The 22,565-nt window shown below is 43.6% G+C and overlaps 1 protein-coding gene across 1 annotated transcript in view; it reads left to right on the top strand.

Moving 5' to 3' along the window:
- Positions 1-22,565, top strand: part of MTMR7 (myotubularin related protein 7) — a 107,203-nt gene that overhangs the window by 61,691 nt on the left and 22,947 nt on the right. Inside the window, exons 6-7 of the mRNA XM_047854828.1 lie at positions 7,537-7,671; positions 17,400-17,532. Coding sequence (XP_047710784.1) covers positions 7,537-7,671; positions 17,400-17,532 — 268 coding nt within the window. The remainder of the gene's footprint in view (positions 1-7,536; positions 7,672-17,399; positions 17,533-22,565) is intronic.

The following is a 22,565-nucleotide window of genomic DNA, read 5'->3' on the forward strand; positions in this document are numbered from 1 at the left end:
TCGAAACACCTGCTTTAGAAAAGCTCCTGGAATCCATGGCACCTTCTTTTTGAGAATGGGTTTTATTTTTAAAATATTGTTTATAAAAGCTAGGATTCGATTTGTCTGCAGCTAACAGAGGCTCTAAGTAAACGCTGCATTAAACAAGATAGAACTTTTTTTTCTCTCACATAACACTGCAGAGGTGGGCAGTCCAGGCCTGGAATCCTGTTCTCCACTACTCAGCCCGCAGGGACCCAAGCTCCTTGCACCCTTCTGCTCTGCCTTTCCGAGTCTTTGGCGCAAATTGAGGGACATAGTAGATGACTTAGTAGCAGCCATCACTTCCACACAGCAGCAGGTGGAGGAGGGCTACTGAGCCCTCACAGCTTTCCGAGGAAGCCTCCAGAAACTGCCATGAGACTTCTGCTCACAGAAGTGATGAACTGCACAGGGCAGGCGAGAAAATGCAGTCTTAAGGGTAACCGTGGAAACAACTAAAACTTGTTCCATTTCTATGAAGGACAGGAAAACAAAAACAGGAGTCCACAATGGCCCTTGCCACACATTTCAGGAATTACTTGACCTTAGCCAGGTGAAAAGTTTGGTTTTCAAGCTAGATGTTATAGTTGTCGATTGAAAGCCAAATTAATAGCCATAAATAATTATAACAGATGTCTGTGAGTGTGTATGCACATGCATGTACCGATGGGCAGGGGGGTCGGGTGGGGGCTGTGTCTGATTCTAGAAGGAGGTTTCCAAAAATACCGTGAACAATGCCATCTTCTTCAGGGTAAGCATACAGCCTTCTGTGTCGCCTGCTTTGGAGGAAAATATTCATTTAGCAGTGTAATTTCCATTAATTGGAAGGATATAAATGGTCTTATTTTTCGTTAAACTCACTGCTCTGAAATGGGGTCTAAAAAAGGCAAGGATAGTATTAATGTTCTGTATTACTTGACTCCAACTATATTTAAGCCTACACAGAACTGGAACAGGTACTGAAAGTCAAATAAAGATAGGAATTTCTTTAAAAAAAAACCATGATGGAATGAATAGGGAATTTCATGACATCGTATTTGAAATTAGGATACCAGTAGCATTGGCACTTTTTGGAGCATCCATTCGTAAAGAAGTAAGAGAGGGAGGATCTTTTATTCTTTTATTGTTGTTTAGAGGTAAGGGTGGGCTGGGTAGTTATGATTTTTTTTTATAAAATTTTTTTTAACGTTTATTTATTTTTGAGACAGAGAGAGACAGAGCATGAACGGGGGAGGGTCAGAGAGAGAGAGAGGGAGACACAGAATCTAAAACAGGCTCCGGGCTCTGAGCTGTCAGCATAGGGCCCGACGCGGGGCTTGAACTCACGGAGTGCGAGATCATGACCTGAGCTGAAGTCGGCCACCTAACTGACTGAGCCACCCAGGTGCCCCTGGGCTGGGTATTTAAAAAGTGAGCCTAGAGGCGCCTAGGTGGCTCAATGGGTTGAGTGTCCGACTTCGGCTCAGGTCATGATCTCATGGTTCATGAGTTCGAGTCCTGTGTTGGGCTCTGTGCTGACAGCTCAGACCCTGGCGCCTGCTTCAGATTCTGTCTCCCCCTCTCTCTGTCCCTCCCCCGCTCACTCTGTCTCTTTCAAAAATAAATAAAAACATGTAAAAAATTTAAAGCGAGCATAGTATCCATCCTACTGCCTTTCCTTCTGTTTTGATATTCTTGAGAAAAGGATTTTTTTTTTTTTTTTTTTGGTCACTGCGAGTATTGCAAAGGGCAAGTGTGTGCTGTCTCAGAGTGGGTTAGAAGTTTTAGCAATTAGAGCTCAGAGGCCAGCCTCTTCACCTGCTGACCTCAGATTCTCATTGTTCCATTGCTGCCCTTGTGTGCCATTCATTCTTTGATCTCCAGGCTTGAAAATGAATCATAACAGCCATCAGTTATAGTTTAAAATAATTGATTTCTTGTATTTAGAACTTCAAGGAAGACAATGCTTCATGTTTTAGCTCTTCTTACAAAGTAAGGAACAGAGATGCATTTCTTTTTTTTATATAAGTTTTTTTGTTTACTTTTGAGAGAGAAAGAGAGAGACAGAGAGCGCACAAGCATGGAGGAGGGGCAGAGATGGAGACAAAATCCTAAGCAGGCTCTGCGCTGTCAGCGTAAAGCCCGATGTGGGGCTTGAACCCATGAGCCGCGACATCATGACCTGAGCCGTAGTCCAATCTTCAGCTGACCGAGCCACCCAGGCACCCACAGAGATGTGTTTCTAAGCGTTGTTGATGAGCTGGTTACTGCAGGGAAATACTTAGCGTGCCCGTACATGCATACCCACTCTCCCACCCTCATGAATTAACTCTATGCTGCAGGTAGCATTATGATCCATTTTGTTTTTTATAACATTTGGGTTTTAATATCAAAGTTAACTGTGTAAATCCTTTTGATGCAACCAGGGATTTTTATAAAGGGAAATATGATCGGGGTGGATTTCTGTGGTTAAATGGAAGATGTTTGAGATAACAAAGCAGCAGTTCATGCTGTCGTTGCTTAGGAAAACTCATACCTAAACCAGGCAGTCTTCCATGCAAAGTAAACAGATAGAAATCATGCAAATGGTGTAAATGTGCTGATCTTTCTTTCTTCCCTTTTGTGGTTTCAGACTTTATAGACTTAAGAATATGTATTCCTGGGGTGCCTGAGTGGCTTAGTTAAGTGCTGACTTCGGCTCAGGTCATGATCTCACGGTTCATGGGTTCGAGCCCTGTGTCGGGCTCTGTGCTGACAGCTCAGAGCCTGGAGCCTGCTTTGGATTTTTTGTCTCCCTCTTTCTCTGCCCCTACCCTGCTTGCTCTCTTTCTCTGTCTCTCAAATATGAATACACATTTAAAAAAAATAAAAAGAATATGTATTCCTATCCCAATAAAACTTATGCTTGTGAATAAGAATATCGTATTCTTTAGCTAAACTACTATTTCCCACATATCCTTTTGTTACCAAAGAGACATTTCTGATGGAGAGGTGGCTTGGCTAATGTGGGGTGTGGGACCCGATAGTTAGGTTAAGAGAAGCTTGGAGTGCACATCATTGCATGAACTAGAAGTCCTGTGGAGAATCCTTTGATAGAAATGCCTCTGCTGAGGGTACATAATTCCTTTTGGATCAGTTTTTAACATATATGGTGTTAAAATCATATCCTATTCACTTGTTGATGTGATTAGGACTCCTGCCCTAGGGCTCCAGAGAAGGCTGAGCCCATGACACCCGACACTGGACGAATGAAGTTGTCAGCAGTGTATTTGTTGTGCACACTTACTTCCCAGGAGGGGAGGACATGGCTGCCATACAGGCCATGCAGGGCTGCGCTCAGGAATAGAGGGAACCAGCAGGGATTGTGGGAGGCGGGCTTTGTAGTACCAAGAGGGTGAGGTGACCTCAGGTTCCTTCGAGGATGTGATTGGCTTGGTTAATTCCATGGGCTGGCAGGTGCCTGAAACCCTCAGCTCAGACTTGAGCAGGAGCTACATCTGGTCCGTAGGGAGAATTGTCCAGCCAGGGAGCTTTGTCCATAGGAGCAGATGTAAAGGGGAGCTGGCCCTCCCAATTTTACCAGATGTCACAGGCAGCGCAAAATAATAATTTCAGGCCTTGAACTGCCTATGGGTTATATAAAGCCATCCAGACTCCCTTTGGATATCAAACTGTTGACAGCTTTGTACATAACAATTACAGATGTATAAATTATAAATGTCACTATGTTCAGAAGCCTGTGCCTGTTTGTTATTTACCAGCCCTTAGAATTGCTGTATCCTTTGTTCTTTCTTATTAAATGTTTTAATTTTTTTTAAATTTTTTAACATTTATTTATTTTTGAGACAGAGAGAGAGCATGAACAGGGGAGGGGCAGAGAGAGAGGGAGACACAGAATCTGAAACAGGCTCCAGGCTCTGAGCTGTCAGCACAGAGCCCGATGCGGGGCTTGAACTCCCGGACCGCGAGATCATGACCTGAGCCGAAGTTGGCCGCTTAACCGACTGAGCCACCCAGGCACCCCTGTTTTAATTATTTTTAAGAAAGCAGTTGTGCTTTAAATTGTGACTAAGGTGGTCTCCTAAATTCACAGCACAAATCTCTAGGAAACTCTGCAGGATTCCCAAAGAGGTGATTTCCCGTAAGAAAAATACAGACCTCCTTTTATAACTAATAATTCTTGAAACTCACTATGTCTTAGGCACAGTTCTAAGAATGTTATGTACTTCATCACAGTGTGTAGTTTTGCTATTATTTTCCTCATATTATAGATGAGAAAACCCAGGTTCAAAGACAATAGGTCAGTTACCCAAGATCAGATGGTGAGTGAGAGCAAACCATGGATTAAAAGCCAGACCTTCCTGAATGCTGCATCTTAATTATCTATCATGGTTCCTGACTTATGATTTTGTCATGCTATATTATTTTGGCTAAGAATCCCGGATCAGAAAATATTATGCCTGGATGCAGTGTCTGGCTTCCCTAATTATTAGCTATAATTAGCCCTAATTATTGACAGCGAGTAAGTTACTTCCCTTCTCTGTGTCTTGGTTGCCTCATTTATAAAATGGAGCAAGTCATAGATGTTATTGCATATGGTAGTTGAGAAGATAAAAATATGACAAAGGCTTTGTGATAGTGCTGCCATATAGCACACATTCAGAAAATGTTGGATATTTTAATTATTAGTAGCATTGTAAATGAGGGGCTCGTGACAGTTTACCATGGAAGAGCTTTACCTCTGCTCTCAGATGGGTGACATCAGTAAGAAAGGCCACCAGCGAATGGTAATAGTCTGTCACCAGTGTGACTGTCTGGGGCGTGGACAGGGCGAACAGAAGCACTGTAAGACTACTTACTGTGCCACACAAAATTGGTGGCTGTATGTTCCCTTTGACGCGGGGAAGAACTCTGTGTGGAGCATGCCTATGGGTTATTAAGAAAATATAACTATGAAATATTAAAGTAGAGTTGGTTTAGTGGGTTTAATATATCCGGTTTAATTTATTGGCCACATTTCATGGTGTAACTCTGCTCTGACTTAACCCTTCACTTAAAACTAGCGGCTGTCAGCCTGCAGGTCATTGTCATTCCCTGGTTCCATTTCACAGTGGAAGTCCCACTTACTCAGTGAGCGTAGGTGTGGTATGTGCATTCTCACCAGCTAAATGTGTCTCCTTCCCCTCTAACTCTTCTGATAGTCGAAGAAATTGCCTGGTGGTAGCTGCCTTCACTAGTACTTCTTTAACCCAGATGAAACTCTAGATCGAATTGTTCTCTTACCCGCCAGAATTCCCTCAGGGCAGCAGGGCAGGCCCTGACCCCCCGAAGAGCAGAAGAAATAGAAAGAACCCCCGGGTAAAGCCCCAAGAAAGCCCTCTGTGGCCCTTATCTTTCTATCTATCAGATGTTGCTTGTCTTTTGTCACCCAGCCCGCCTTTGGTCCCTGCCCTGCTTCACCTCTCTCCCGGACCAAGCCCTTGCCGGCCATCTCCATCCGTGTTCAGGCCCTTCATCCCTCTCTTCTCCAGCTGCAGGTGCATTTCTGCCAACAGCTCAAGAGTTGTGCAACTCTGGAGAAGCTCTGCCGTCCCTTTGCTTTGCTTGCCACTGTCCCATGCCCTTCGCTCCTGAATTCTGAACCTGGCTGCTGGGCTCAGAGTTCTTCACCCACCTCGGTGGTTGCCCCTTGCTGTCACAGACTGCAACTGGAACTCTCTGGCAGTTGTCTGGTCATGTGTCTGGCTGTGGTGTGGTTCTCAGTCTTGCCAGCAGGTCCTCAGCTGTAATGGTGTAGGTGGTGTAGATAGTATAGATGGTATAGGTGGTGTAGGTGGTGTTGATGGTGTAGGTGGTGTAGATGGTGTAGGTGGTGTTGATGGTGTAGGTGGTGTAGATGGTGTTGATGGTGTAGGTGGTGGTGATGGTGTAGGTGGTGGTGATGGTGTAGGTGGTGTAGATGGTGTAGGTGGTGTTGATGGTGTAGGTGGTGTAGATGGTGTAGGTGGTGTTGATGGTGTAGGTGGTGTAGATGGTGTAGGTGGTGTTGATGGTGTAGGTGGTGTAGATGGTGTAGGTGGTGTTGATGGTGTAGGTGGTGTAGATAGTGTAGATGGTGTAGGTGGTGTTGATGGTGCAGGTGGTGTAGATGGTGTAGGTGGTGTTGATGGTGTAGGTAGTGAGAAACATTCCCACCTTCTCCAGTGAGGACCACCAAAGCTTCCTGGTCTTCCTGGGAAACCCAAACCCTCACTGAGTGTTCCTGGGTTGAATGTTAGGGACACGTAGGCTGTGCTTGGAGTCAGAGCTGGGTTGTCCCTTCAGGGGTAGAGACTTGAAGTGCAGGTGCCCCGAGTGGACTCTGCCATGACTCTCTTTGGTGAGTTTCCCCTGCTTAGCCTGCCTGCCCAGAGCTAGAGGGTTCTCTTCCTCCCTGACCACCACGCCCTCCATCCTCTTCCCCACTGGGCTCGCAGCCTCAGTGTAGGTTCTTGGAGAGCCATTCCTTTATTTTAAATGTTAACATCTAAGTCCACAAAAAATACTTTGCCACAGAAACATGTTTTATAGCTGCGAGGTCGTATCCGTGCTCACCTAATAATGCAGGGAAAGTTTCGTGCTGTTGTCTATGTTGTCTGGTGATACGGTTTACTCTGTCAGAATCGCAGAATTGGGAAATTGCAGAATAGAACGCAGACTGATTCCAGAGAAGCCCCCCGCTTCTCTCACACCGGGGCCATCGGGGTGTATGCCTGCTGACCTTAGGTGCCCGAGCTACCAGCTGCCTGGGCTTTCCTCATAGTGAAAACGTTCCCATTTAGCATTAGAGTTGGGTTTTGGTATCTGTTTCTAAATGAGCTGATAAAAAATTTGGAAAGCATTACAAAATAACTTGTTTTTAACTAGTCTTGCTATTAGCAAGTATCCTGTAAATTTTAGGAGAATAGTTATTTATTTTGTATTTCTACCTTCAAGAAAATAAAATAATACCTATGGAAAGGAAAATAAGCTATTTATTTATTTTTAATTTTTTTTAATGTTCATTCATTTTTGAGAGACAGAGAGAGAGAGAGAGAATGTGAGCAGGGGAGGGGCAGAGAGAGGGAGACACAGAATCTGAAGCAGGCTCCAGGCTCTGAGCTGTCAGCACAGAGCCCGACACGGGGCTCAAACCCACGAACCATGAGCTCATGACCTGAGCCAAAGTTGGACACTTACCTGACTGAGCCACCCAGGCACCCTGAAAGTAGGCTACTTAGATGGCTTTACATTTCATCAGTTAGGTCCTATCTCAACATCCATGCACACTCCTAATTTCTTACACCGAGAAACTTTGCACTGTTTGCCCTTGTTGTGGTTTCTTTGGCCTGCATTAAAAAGAAACCAAGCTGGATTTTTGGAAGGTATGCAGACACTTCTCCAAGCTGGCGTGGGGTGTAAGTGAGCCCGGGGCTCGTGGTTGGGGACACAGTCTGCAGCTGTCCGTGGGAACAGTGGCGCGCTTTCTGATGCTGTGGCCACGGCCTCTCCCCTCAGGCCTCCATCTGTCGGAGCAGCCAGCCTCTGTCCGGCTTCAGTGCCCGCTGCCTGGAGGACGAGCAGATGCTTCAGGCCATCAGGAAAGCCAATCCAGGAAGTGACTTCATTTACGTCGTGGACACTCGGCCCAAAGTAAGTGTCGCTGTTCCGTCCCGATGCATGTCTTTGCAGCTCTGAAGCCTGAAACTGGAGACGAGGAAGAGCCAAGGAAATGGACGGCCGTCCCCCACTCAGGGCGCTTCATCTGCAAAGGGGCTGTTCTTCTTTGGCCACCCCACTCGGCCCTGTGTTTCTTCCTGGGTGAGTGTTTTTCTGCCTGTGAGTTTCCTCATCATGTCAGGTACTTTTGATAGTTCCCCCACTGCTAGGAGTGTGCTGGGTATACAGTATACACAACACATGAGTGTGGTTTAATTTTGGAGCTTGCTCTCCTAAATACACCAAATTATTATTAAAAATTTTTTTTTAATTTTTTTTTTTAAATTTTTAAAATTTATTTTGAGAGAGAGAGAGCGCGCACAGGCACGGGAGGGGTAGGGAGAGAGGGAGACACAGAATCCAAAGCAGGCTCCAAGCTCCGTGCTGTCAGCACAGAGCCTGACGCGGGGGTTGAACCCACAAGCCGTGAGATCATGACCTGAGCTGAAGTCAGACGCTCAACTGACTGAGCCACCCAGGTGCCCCAATATTTATTATTATTATCTTTTTTTTGAGAGAGAGGGAGGGGCAGAGAGAGAGGGGCACAGAGGATCCCAAGTGGGCTCCACATTGACAGCAGAAAGCCTGATGTGGGGCTTGAACTCCTGAACCAAAATGGGAGATCATGACCTGAGCCAAAGTTGGATGCTTAACTGAGCCACCCAGGCACCCCTACCAAATTATTTTTTTCACTTATTTCTAAAATGACCTTTTTTTCTCTGACAATAAATTACTGTGGCTCTCCCACAGTTCAATTTTTGTGAGGTGTTCAGCTGTACTATTTCAGATTCATCTTGCAGCAATCTGTATCTGTGACTTGGAAAGATTTACAGTATATAATGTCAACTGAATGAAAAAGTCACAAAATAATATGCATGCTCTTGTGTTCATGTAAAAAAAATTACAGGTTTATGAAAATAGAAAGAGATCTGGAAGGATATGTGGCAACCTGTTAAAATTCCATAGAGAAGGGTGGATTTGGGGAGGTAGAGAACTTTCTACATGTCTCTTATTTGTAAATATTATTTAATTATGCATGTATTCATATACCAATTTTATAATTTAATCAGATGGTCAATAAGAAATCTAGTGGTCGAGGGATAAGCCAAGTCCATCTTGCAAGGTATCTCGATACCACACAGGTTTCCTTTTTTTTTTTTTTTTTTTTATGCCTGTTAGCATTAGGTCCAATTTAATTTCCAATTTCATGGCCTAGACCCATTTCTTTGTAAACCAGTCAACAAAAGGAGTCCTCAGTGGGATGTGCCAGTGAATATATGGAAACAAAATCACCTACAACTACATGGGACATATAGGACAAAATGAGATGACCAAACAAAATGGCCTTAATCAACATATTTGTCATTATAACTTCTTGCCGGTAATGAAAATGTACATGTGCCTATGCCTGAGGAGAGAGTAGTACATGTGGCCCATGCTCCACATGGGTGTGGAAAGGTGTTCAAGATCTAGTATGCGACAAGAGTGAGATACACAAATATGTATGATGTCATCCCATTTATGTAATAATAATTGTAAACATTGTATATTATTCTATACATTGACAAATTTGAGGGTATGTATGCCAAGCCATTAACAGTGGTTTTTCCTGTGGGGAAAGAGGAGGATTTTCAGAACTTTTTTACCTCATAAATGATAGTTTGAAGATTGTTGTCATCATGAAAAGGTTAAAAGACCATAAGGACCTTAAATGTTAAACATAGGTACCATATGAGTCAACAGTTCTACTCCTAACTTGAGAGAAATGAAAATACATGTCCACCAAAAACTTCTCTGTGAATATTTCTTGATTAATAATAGCTTAAAAGTAGAAACAACCTGGGGCACCTGGATGGCTCTGTTGGTTGAGTGTCCAACTCTTGATTTCGTCTCATGTCATGATCTCACAGTTCATGAGTTCAAGCCCCGAGTCAGGCTCTGTGCTGACAGTGCAGAGCCTGCTTGGGATTCTCTCTCTCTCTCTCTCTCTCTCTCTCTCTCTCTCTCATCCCTTCCTGGCTCTCTCTCTCAAAATAAGTAAATAAATAAATATAGTAGAAACAACCATATGTCCATCAACTGAGAATGAGTTAATAAAATGTAGTATATCCATTCAAGGCAATATTATTGGCTATAAAAAGGAATGAAGTACTGATGCGTACCACAATGTAGATGAACCTTGAAACTGTTACATGAAGTGAAAGAAGTCAGGCACAGAGGATCACACATTGTGTGATTCCATTTATATGAAATTCTCAGAATAGACAGATCCATAGATACAGAAGGTAGGCTGGTGGTTTCCTTGGGCTAGAAGGATGGGAGGAACCGGGGCGGGGGAGGGGGGGACATGGGTAGAGGGTTTCATTTTGGGGTGATTAAAATGTTCTAAAATTAGATTGTAGTGCCAGTTACACAATGGATATATTACACAAGTGGATGGATTGTATGGTCTGTGAATTCTGTGTCAGTGAAGCTATTTTTAAAAGGAACACAAGGACACAAGAAACATTAGAACAGGAAGCAGGAAACAGCCCAAATGATGGACAGCCCAAATCCATTGTATACACTGATAGGTAACTATAGACATAGCCTATACTCGTGGGCCGTGTGAGAATTGAGAATTGGGTATTATCCATTATGTAGGCACTCAGAGCCTGGCAATTTTCAATGCTTCTCTGAGCCTCGGTTCATCAAATATTGTGATTCATGGCCTGGCTCACTTAATTGGATGGTTTCCTAGTGTAAGATCAGTGCCCTGCTCATACCCTCCACCTTCGAACAGTCCCGTGCTCCTGACCCAAGTGCAGTAGTGGGATAGTTGTGGGCCAGGCCACGGGGATGGAGTCCCTTTCAGATGCCAGATCAGCAAATCAGTTGTGGAGATCAATGATAAAATGCATGTTACAGCTGTATCACATTATAGCAGATTATATGTAAAGGATTCCCTTCCTTTTAGGTAATATGAAAACCAAATACCCTGGTAAGAACTTCAAACTGGAAAAAAAAAAGAAAAGGCTGCTCTGCTTGAAGATTTTCACTTGAAAGATACCAGAAAACCTCTGACTTTACTGTTCTCTTTCCATTTGTGCTTTTTTCTCGGGCTTATCACAGTACAGCCCCTCCCTTCTTACCTTGACTGCATTCTGTCCTCTTTATTGCACGTTTTGCGTAAGAAAAGGCTGTTTGGACTTGCCTCGTGGTCAGAGGGGAATTAAAGAATGCCTGCATCTTAGGTAAATGTACTGAAGACGAGATACACAAGGAGAGGACAGGGGCTTTCCTGGGTTGGGACGCCTTTCTCCTGTCCCGTTTTCCCAGGTTTAAATACAGCCAAACAGATTCACCTACTGATGGCAGGGCCAGTGAACCAAGTGTGCACTGTGCTATGTAAACCTCCTGGGAAATGTGGCAGCTGTTGAGCCTGGCATATTCCGGATTTAAAATGAATTAATCCAGAGGATTTGATTTGAAGGGTATATTTAGCACTAAGCGTGTTTACTCTTGGTGATAAGAAGTTCAATGCCGATCCATTAAAGAAAATTGGCGTGTCATACAAGTGCCCTGTTCTTGTATTTGCTCACGCATACACACACTTCACATGAGTTTTAAACTGTTTGCTTAGAGCTTTCATTCTTCCAAAGAACACGTCTGTTGGTTTTTGTTCCAGAGTGTCAGGCTTCCTTGGTAGCCAAGAGATGGAGTCCCTGTTTGCTCTAGGTGGTGGGCAGGGGGAAATGGAGCTCTCAGGTTTAACTAAAAAGAGAGAGGAACAGGAGGCAACCCCAACCATTCCTGTCCTCAGTGAGGCTAGCCCCACATGCTGCCTCTTGAGGTGAAAGCCTTCTGAATTGCTTGTTGACATTAAAAACATGGGAGGCAGAAGCAGTGAGGTCCTCAGTATGTTTGAATATCTGCCCCCCCTCCCCAAATATATGAGGCCAAATCTTACTGCTGGGATTTGGTGCATTAAGCTGATATGAAATAATGTGGATGCAATCAATAGAAGTTGAATTACAAAATGGGAGGTAATTAATTTTATCTCAACCTTGTTCATGACTTCTCCTTGCTTTATTCTGGGTCTTGGCTGGGCTTGTAAAGATGCCAGGCACCACTTTGTCGTTTAATTCTTACAATAGTCCTGAAAATTGGGACGTGTTTTCTTTTTATGGCTAGGGCTTCGGTTTAGAGAGGTAAAATAATTTGCCCAAGGTTGCACAGGTCAGAGCAGAGCCCAGATTCAAATGCAGGCCTATCCGATGCCAAAGCCCAGGCTCCTTCCACTTGACCATGGAGCTGTTCACAGAAGTCAGAGCCCTGTGTGCATGTGAGGCTCAGGAGGGTTGCCACCTCCGAGCACACACCCACTGAAGATGGAGATACGGGGCTGAAGAACCAACCACAAGCTCAGCCCAAATCAGGGCCAGGGCCAGAGGAGCCAGAAGGGCTCTGAGCTGTGCTCTGATGCCTGCACCTTGGCAGGAAGTGCTGCGCGGTGCAGAGAAGGGGTGAGGAAAGGCAGCCACCTGCGTCTGCGAATGCTCAGCCTTTTGTCCTTGCTCCTTCTCCAAAAACAGCTTTATGGTTATGGCTTCTGATGGCACTCTGTAAGCAGTTTTGTAGTTGCATTACAGAATGTTGGATATTTTTGTGTTTCTCTGGGATCGGTAATTATGTGGTTCTTACTTAGCAAATCCTGTAAGCGGGGGGAGCTGAGAGAACCCATGGTAAAGACGGAGGTGCCTGAAAGAGGAGAATCTAGGATCTCCTTTTTTAGCAGGATGTGGGCCATCCTTGCCGATGGCCACTATGGCGGAGAGCAGGGGGAGAGGGAATTGGAGAGACAGCAGTATTCAGAGGCAGTGGAACGTCTTCATGCCTTCTCTTTGGTAGTGCAAGGACAGAGGAGTTTCCCTGTGGGTCTAGTGGGCACGGAGGAAGCAAGTGCCCAGGAGCCATCTTGCTAGTGTCCCTCCAAAGACTTCCTCCCGAAGTTTCCATCTGCAAGTGACTGCAGGGTGTTTGCTGGGGAGCGAAGTTGAGGGGGTTAGAAGAAGTTCAAGACTGAGGGATCTCCCATGTCAGTGACTTGTGTACCTCATATGTCCAAGAGCCCACATGTGTGCCCCAGGAGTTGCAGCATTTGGACTCTTTCACTGAGAGGGCAGGGATGGCCCATAAGTGTTGCCAGTCAAGCAGTGACCTCAGTGGAGAGAGAACTGCAGTCTTGCCAGCTTTATGAAGAGATGGTTGTCACTTTTCTTATCCCTCCTCTGTACTACCTCCCCACTCTCCCAAAACAGCACCTAGAAGAGGAACGAGAAGCAAGGAGAGAAGACCCCTCACCTGTCCTCACAGCCTGTAATGAGAGAAAGATGAGGTTGCATCATATATGGCGTTGGAATTGTAAATGGAGCCGGATGGTGATTTCCTCTCTGAGTGTAATCCAAAAGCTAGTCATTCTGCCTGAGATATCCTGAGGGTAGGAAAGGAAGATTTGACGGGCACAGTTTTAGACAGCAGTTGCAGGAAATAAAGCCTTCTCATGTTTTTACCTGTGTATGCCCCAAGGTAAGGTTCTTCATTTCATCCGTCCCGGAGGGAGGGAGAGGATCGTCACGTGACGCTCGCTTCATGTGGCCCCGTCCTCCTCTGGCCAAGATAACTTGTTTCCATTTCCCAATGTCAGATTGGGCCCTGTCACTATTCCAGTACGGAATGTACTGTGCTGAAATTTGAGACTTGTGAGGCTAAGATAGTTGTAGTCTTCTGAGTGACCCGGCTGACCATTGAGTTGATACCAAGATCATCGTTGGCTAAGTTCTCATGGTTTTGGTGTGTTTGATTGATTGATTGATTTAGGGTCAGAGGAAGATCTGATTCTATTTCTTTACATTCTTGGCCTGTTCACCCCTCCACTTCGTTCTCATATTCAGTCCTTTGGCCAGTCAGCTGGTCAGTAAATCTTCACTGAGTCCTGTTCTGTGCCAGGTGGAGGGATATGGCCTCAAACCTGCCCTGCAAGCTCGTCGTGGAGCCTGTGTCCTCTGCCCCAGTCCAGTGGATCTTCTCTGCCATCAACACTAAATCTTCAAATTTTCAAATAAATCTTCTCGGAATCCTCAGTTACTCTCCACTGTCATGCGTAAAGTCTGACCTTCTGAATCAGGCCTTTTTGTAGAGGATTCTGGCTAATTTTTAGCCTCGTCTCTGGCTACTGCCACCATCTGTGAACCGTCTACTCCACTGGCACTGGTCGGCTCTGTGATGATCTGTTCCTTGATTTTGTCTCTCACCTCTTCATCTGCAGTGCCCTCCCCTCGGTCTCCATCCTTCCAGATGATTAGCGTCTATCTCAAGGCTTTTTGCTTTCATGGAACATGACCCCCAATCCCCTAGGCTCCACGGGGCTGCTCCCGATTCAAACTCCTGCCACTATCACAGCCTCTGCCCAGTCCTGGCTGGTAGAGGCCATTATTATTTGGTGCTGTGTATTTTCCCTTCCACACTCAGAAGCTTATGGTGGTAGGAATGGCTTCTCACTCAACTTTCTATTCTGTTTATCATCTGGCGCACAGTAGGTGTTCATAAGAGTTTGTTGGAAAATGAGTGGAGTTCTTTTTGTTTCGTTTAATGAGCTTTTCTGCATCCAAAGATGCAGAGATTATCAAATAGTGGAGTGATCTTGGGTTAGAAAACAGGGTATTTTTTTTTCAGCCCTACTTGTCATTTGCCTGTTGTGTTCCTCAAGTATAATTGAAAGTGGAGTGGAGTTACCTCTAATGTTTTATTTCTTTGAGAATTTTTTGGAGCTGAGATGAATTGCTTTTCCTTAGATCATGAGATGGAGTTCTCAGCCAAAGGCACAGGGGACAAATTAAACTTAGTCTAATATTGTTTTGTTTATACAAGGGACACTCTATCTGGAAATTTATAATATAGGTCCAGGGGGCCTGGGTGGCTCAGTCGGTTAAGCGTCCAATTTCGGCTCAGGTCATGATCTCGCGGTCCGTGAGTTCAAGCCCCGCATCGGGCTCTGTGCTGACAGCTCAGATCCTGAAGCCGGTTTCAGATTCTGTGTCTCCCTCTTTCTCTCTCCTCTCCCGCTCATGCTCTGTCTCTCTCTTCTCAAAAATAAATAAACGTTAAAAAAAATTTATAATATAGGTCCAGGATAGCTTCTTGAATTTGTATTAATTCTAAAACTGTATTTCCTGCTTTGAGGGTTCAGCATTTGCCACGTTATCCTGATAGGTTCTGTGAAATATGTGGAAACCTTGAAAAATTACACTTTGGTTGATAGATTAAATATTGCCATCTTCTGTTCATTATGAGAAGTACCATTGACTTTCAAGAAGACATCTTGTGTGGCTCCTTTGCTTGGAAAGACTACCAGTAAATTATCCCAGGTCACAGGCATTCCACTGTTTAAAAATGTGAACACAGAATTCTAATAATCCATTAAAATAATAATAATAATAATAGTATTTTGAGTTTTATTTATTACACTGTTTAAGAAGAGTATCTCTGCAGTATGTGGTAAATAGGCTTAACTTGAATTATTCAAGAAACAGAATAAATATAAGGTTGGTGTAGCATAAGGATACTTGCAAGTCTCCTGTTGTTTCCTTTGATGAAGCTTGTTGTAAAGGATTGGCCAACAGCTTTGGAAAATAATTATACAAAGCAGTGATATTTTGTAACAGTGGGTTTCAAAAGAATAATGCTTATAAGTCATTTTAGAAAAAAGTTTCCCCTTAAAATAAAACTTGTAAGGGATAAACATACGTTGTCTTCAAAATAACATATTTTTTTCTTGACGAAGGCCAAACCCTTTGTTCTGATAGCATGCCCAGGAGAAGGGTGACGGTAACTGGGAACAGTGTCATGAGGGGCTGATGTGCCCCAGCTGATGTGACAGGACAATCATGGGCAGGACTGTTATGGAGAAGTGAGGCGTCTGCCAGCCCAGGCTCTAAGTACCACTGGCTTGTCCTCTGCAGTTTTCTTTCTCGCTGCTAATATGTGTTATGTCTATAATTTAAATTAGAAACCTAATATACTGTGTTTGTAACAAGGACACAAAAGCATCTAAAATAGTATTGATCGTGTCCCCTTGCCACTTGCCACCTGTCTCTTTGTTCTGCCTGCTGCCAGGTTGGTATAGTTGTTCATTCATTTTAATCTGCTTAATCAAACGTGTATAAACGTGAATACATATCTATCATTTGTTTTACAAGGAATGAAATATTTGTATGAACATTATTCTTTAGGTTACGCTTGTCACTTAACGTCATGGACAGTTCCAAATCAATGTACGTGTCTCTCTGTCTCTCTCTCTATATGTAAAATCCATATCTTTCTTTTTGTTTGTGTAGAAGTTCAGGGTGTGAACATAGTATAATTTGTCTCCTCATTACCCTATTGGGATATGCATAGATTTTCAGGTTTTTACTGTTACAAAGTTTTAATACACATTCTTGGACACCTGTCTTTATGTGCTGGTAGTTTTAATTGTGTATGATTCTCACAAGTAAAGATCTGGGTCAAAGAATATTTATGTTTTTAACTTAGCTTTTTGGAAAGTATTTGTTAATATCCCCTGGTACCTCACTGTCAGCCTAAAAACTGATATATATATATATCGATATATATATATATCAATATATATATATCATATATATATCACATATATATATATATATCATATATATATCACATATATATATATATATATATATATCACATATATATATATATTTATTTTCTGGTGGTGAGTTCCTGGTGTCAGTTTTCTGCCTGGGATAACCCACCTGCCTTTTGTGGACAGAAGAGGAACATGGTCAGTGAATACTGTTTCCTAGGATGTGACTACCTGCTTAGCCAAACAGCAAGGATAGAACATTAACAGTAATACGTCCGTCCATTCCAGAAACGTATGTATTTTTCAGCTAAGGCAGGGCTTGCCCCCTGCTTGGTTTGAGTTACACAGGATAAGGGCAGAAGTTTCCGTTTAATAAATGTCGTCAAAGTCCATTGTCTTTAACCTGATTTGCACTGGGAAACCTCCACTTCACGTCTACAAAATTATGGTAATGAAAGTGGTCCCCAAACCCTCTTAGCAGGTGTCTAGTGCCTGGAGGAAACGGCTCTGGAGAGAGGGCTGCATCTCCTCGCTTTAGTCCGTGATTCCTGTTCAAGGTTTAACTGGGGGATTCTTGGAGGCAGATTAGAAACCTGCCATCATTCCTATAGGATAATGTGTTTATCGGCAGTATAATCCTGGAAGATATGATTTAGCTCACAGAGCTTTGTACTCCAGCTGTATCTGCCGATATTCTTTTGCCGACCTACAGGTTATGATGTTTGGTTAAGTCAGGGCGACTCGGCTCTTTCACAGAATTGCATATCCGGCATTTCTCATGGAACTGTAAGAGGCATCTCCAGAAGGGATGTGCAGAATGCTTTCCAGCTAAGAAAACGTCAACAAACGTATAAGCTCAGCATGCGTGCCTGAACAGCTCAGCACACTATTCCCCTGATTTCAAACATGTTGTGTTTCTGCACATCATTTTGAACTGCTTTCATGGCTGTCGGGGAAATGTGCGGGTTGTGTTATGTCCTGAATGCCATCGGTGACCCTTCTGTTTTGCTGACCCCCGCAGCTCAATGCAATGGCAAATCGTGCCGCAGGGAAGGGCTATGAGAACGAAGATAACTACTCCAATATCAAGTTTCAGTTCATCGGGATAGAGAACATCCACGTCATGAGGAACAGTCTGCAAAAAATGCTGGAAGGTAAGCATTTCCTTAGGCACAGCAGTAAAGCAAAAATGCAGCGAAACGTTTTCATGTCAAGTGGAATAAGAGAGCCTTTTGCTTTTTGAGTGGTTACAGTGATGCTGTTTACATAGGTGGGGTAAGTTGAGACAAATGTCATATTGCAGTGACTCCTTAAACATTCAAGCCTTTCCCTTATTTTTTGTTAAGTGTCATGGTGAAATGGTTTTATTTTTAAAATTTATTTTATTTATTTATTTTTTGGAGGGGGAATGTCCGGGGCTCTTCTGTGCTTACGGTCTAAAGATAAAAGTGCACGGAGTATTTTTTCTCTCCCTCATGATATTAGTTTGACCCACATTCAAGGCCATTTAGAGATAAGGCGGCCCTACATTTAGAGCGATAGCCAGGTCTGTTCGTGTGTGGAGATGAGGTGTATACAATGAATCCGAGGGGCCGAACGGCCATGAGAAGGGAACGTGTTGGAGGAGCGGATACTCGTTTCTCAACAGCGGCAAGCACTGCACTGCGCCTGCGCCGAAACCGCCGCCACACCGCCCTGCGTCTCCCCTCCCCCTCCACCCCAGCACCTTGCACAGCAGGACACATACACGCAGGCTTATGGAGACAGGAAGTTACAAAGATGGATTATGCAGTGTAGAGCCACCATTCTTGTGGCCAAACCAGCCGTAAGCTGATTAGCAGAAATTCTGCATTTCAAGCAAAACCAGTCTCATTTACTGCTTCTGCTCCATGTGATTGTGAAGGCGCCGTCCACCGCCTCTGGCTCTAGTGGGAACCGAGCAAGGAGGATGCAAGACCCTTGGCTTTGCACCTTGGGGTCCTGGAAAGACTGCGAACGCTGTGCTTGCACTCTGAGGCCCTGGAAAGGTGGAACTGAGTGGGAGAAAAGTGGGCTGTCGGAATAGGAAATGGAGGGTGGAAGGAAGGGGACAAAGGAAGTGCTTTTCCTTTTTCTAGGGGTACACATTTGCTCTCAGTTAGTATGCACTTCTCTGCCTCATGAGAAGGACAGGGGTAGTGAGAACCTTGCCGGGTGGGGCTGGATGAACTTGAGCGGCACATTCCTGATTTCCATTCTCTTTCCTCAATTTGCTGGGTCAGCTCAGTCACTGTGAAACTTGCACATATCAGTTGCCTTCACTGGGCCCTCTTACCTGCCATAGAATGAGAGGCCCATTTCTATGGGCCCTTCAAGCCCTATGGGTCTATGACTATAATTTGATGCCCCTGGTTGCAAATATCTTAACCTTGGGCATTTGAATGGTTAGAAGAAAGCTCATCCTGCATCTGAAAAAACCCACCACAGCCCCAGAGAATCTCTTTCTTATTTCCTCATGAAAGTCACCTTGTCTCAGGCCACAGTGACATCCCTGGGGCATGACTGAGCTTCCTAAACTTCTGGAGATAATCATGGGCAGTTTGGCTGTCCCTGCTATAAGCTGTGCTTTTTAGGTGTCGAAAAATTTGACTAGCTTTGTGCTGTTATTAAAGGCATAGGCTAACTTTAGTATGAAGACTTTAGTGTGAAGTTCATTATCAGATTCATTAAAAAAACGGTATTTTTCATGCAGTAATTTCATAAGCTGACTTTTGAGAATGTACATTTTCTTCTATGCAGAAAGGAGCTCTTAAGAGTTTTTATAACCTTTCACTTGGACTTTAGGTTTCGAATTAGCATTATTTGGTTTCTCATTAGGAACTGTTGCTCCTGCCCTCCCTTCCTCTAAAGGGCAAGCAAACCGACAGAGCCCTGGAGGGCGGTCTCTGTTATAAGAGGGACCACAGTAGTTCGACAGCACCTTTTCAGCTCTCTGTTAGCACAGTAAGCAAGGACAACCTTCTGGATGACTTTCAGGGAACTTGACCAATGTTTGACTATCTGTTTTTACTAAGTAAATTATAAACCAATTGTGGAGGCTCAGCTGATGAAGTGATGCAACCAGACCCACCTTCTAAGGTTTTTTCTGTTTCCAGCAGCTGTCCTTGGCGTCAAAGAGATCGGAAGGTTTGTGCTGCTGGTCATTTGGTAGGAAGAGGGATAGTGCATTTTATTCATGGTTATTTTCTTTTGAGTTTTTTTTTTTAACCACCGTTAATTAGTATCAGAATAGATTCTGAATAATGGAAAAGGAAAAAAATGTTTGCATTCTAGCTGCTCTGTGAGCAAGGGCTGTGAGATATTTCATTAGAAACTGAAATTTAGGACCAGGTTCACATCTGGTGTAGGTCCATTTATAGAGCTCATTTAATTGTAACTTTGATTTCTAAGTTTTAAACCAGACTTATTTTGCGGTATGCATATCTCCCAATGAGATAGTAATGATGCCTTCCAGTTATGAAGGACTTTTGTAATTTCTTGTTTTCTACAGTGCCTTCCCTTTGGATGATTTGGATAATGTTTTTCCCTCAAATAATAAAAGGATGCCCTATATTTTCTTTTTTTTTATTATTTAAAATTTTTTTAATGTTTATTTATTTTTGAGAGAGAGAGAGAGAGAGAGAGTGGGGAGGGGCAGAGAGAGAGGGAGACACATAATCCAAAGCTGGCTCCAGGCTCTGAGCTGTCAGCACAGAGCCCGATGTGGGGCTCAAACCCCCGAACCGTGAGATCGTGACCTGAGCCAAAGTAGGAAGCTCAACCAACTGAGCCTCCCAGATGCCTCTATTTTCTTTTTTCTTTTTAATTGGAATAGTCAATAAAAAGCCCGCATGTCTGTGCCATGTGGACCTCTACACACACTCTTCACAATATGGCAGGTTATCTTTTCAAGGCGTGCCTCTCTCCAATTCTAGAGTCTGGTATATTACATTTAAAACATTTTTACATTACATATTTAATTTAAAAGTTTTTAAGAACACGCACTTCCCAGGACCACATAACGAAGCAGGATTTGTGCCTAGTACTTTCCATCACCTTAGAGCGATCCTCATTGATTTGTGGGTCTGGCATCACACAAGCTCCCAGATAACCACCACACATGGTAACGATGTTATAACATTTATGGAGTGCTTACTATGTAGTGGACACTGTTTTGATTTCTCAGATGTATTTATTCAAGTAGTCCTCACGGACCCTTGTGGCTATTCTTAATATCCCTGTTTTACGGATGAGGAGGTTGAGGTGCACAGGCTGAGAAACTCATGCGCGCTCACAACAGTAGGTGGTAGAACCAAGATTTTCCCCTGATTAGTAGGAATCCAGATGCCACACTCTTCAGCACCTGGCTTTATGGCCTTTCTAGGTACCAGGTTGGGTAGAAAGTGCCCTGGCCACACGTCTGAAGAACTGGTACTGGGTTCTGTCTTTAGTCCCTGAATAAACTTGAACAAACCTCATTTCCTGTACTTATAAAACAGTGTGAACAATGCATCATCCCTAACTTACAGATTTACTGAAAAGATTCCTGGCAAACCATTAAGTGCTTTCTAGTGTTTGGTGTATTATGCTTTCTCTTGGGAAGCAGTACTGAGCTTGAAGTACGTTATGAATAAAATGGGTAGGTTAATGGGCTACGGATTAATTCAGCCAGCCACACAAATACTTGAGAGGTCCCAGGCCTTTCTATGGGTTACTTTTCTCACTTTCTTTGTTCAGGAGACGTGGAGTGAGATAGCACAGTTTTAGAGGCATGGAGGTGCTTGCCTTATGATAGGGTCTGTGTCCACTCAGCAAAAGTTCATCAACAATAATTTAATAAACCACCTATCAGGTCTTGTGGATGTTTTCTCAGCAAATTTATTTAACAGAGATACAGATATCAGCCCAATGGCAGGTCAGATGGGAATGGGTCCAGAGCATGGGGAAAGGGCCCAGCATCCATTCTGCGATTTGGACAATACTACAGTGAAGGGCTGTTTGAACAGGGCCAGAGTCAATTCAATTTAAAAGCTTGAAATCTTTGTAGCAGGACCCACAGTATAATCACTTTTGTCATATCCCCTGGAATTGTGGGCATTGACAGTGGGGAAAGTTTTGTGGCAAAACTAGGTGGCCCCAGAGATTGCATCTGATCTGTGCTTCTGTGTGAAGGTTCTGAGCCCAATTATTCAGAACTTTCATTAGGTGTTGAAAGGATGGTTGAAAGCAGAGAATTTTGAGTACGTCATGGGAGGCAGTGGGTATTATGGTCATGTGACTTCCTGCTCTGGTCTCCCTGCCAGGTTGCCCTGGGCACATCAAGGTCTAGAAGGGAGCAAGCCCTAATGCACCCAGCTCCAATTCCATGAAATATTTCTCTCTGCTCACAGTAAAGGTTGTGGCTATCGGTTCAAATGTCCCTTTTGTTTGATACTTTCTTCTTCATCTCATACCTTTATGAGGTGATAACTAATTCACCCTGGTAGAAATGGAGCAGTTTAACTCTTTATAGGCTTACAAATTTAAATTTTAAATGAAAATTAAAGTTTAAGTTTAAAATTTAAAGTTTTTCACTTTGAAGCATTTCCTATTACATTGCCTACAAGTTTATGAAGTTCTATCAGATACGAGCTAATAGAAGGCTATAAATGTTAAACTTTTTTCAGTTCTCTATGTTTTTGACTTTTTACCATTATTAACTTCCTCAATTACTAACCCGTTAGATGAGACAGCCAACCAGACCTGCCTGGAAATCACCATTTAGCCATAAGGTATGGGTTTCCACACAGAAAACCGAATTTGCCATTAACATGGAATTAGATGGCTTTACATTTATCTAAGGCTTTTCAAAAAGTGCTCCGCATGACCAACAGAGCTGTCCTGTCAGGCTTTACTTGTCATCAGTTCATGGTCACTTGGAGGAAAGAAATAGATCAAGAGCATGTACCTTGCTCTCTGTGGTGTTGTCAAAGGATGTAAAATGTGGCTGATAGGGTGCTGGATGGTATCAGCTAATCTGGACGGTAATATCCTAGGCCCTAAGGCACGGAGGAAAGAACGTGCCTTCCCGGGGGGTTATGTGCTGTGGACTGGACTCCAGGTCAATTATTTACTGGCTGTGTGACCGTGGATGATGACTGAGTAAACTTCTTTAAGCCACCTTTTCAGT

Source organism: Prionailurus viverrinus, chromosome B1, assembly GCF_022837055.1.
Source record: "Prionailurus viverrinus isolate Anna chromosome B1, UM_Priviv_1.0, whole genome shotgun sequence".
Classification (NCBI taxonomy): Eukaryota; Metazoa; Chordata; class Mammalia; order Carnivora; family Felidae; genus Prionailurus; species Prionailurus viverrinus.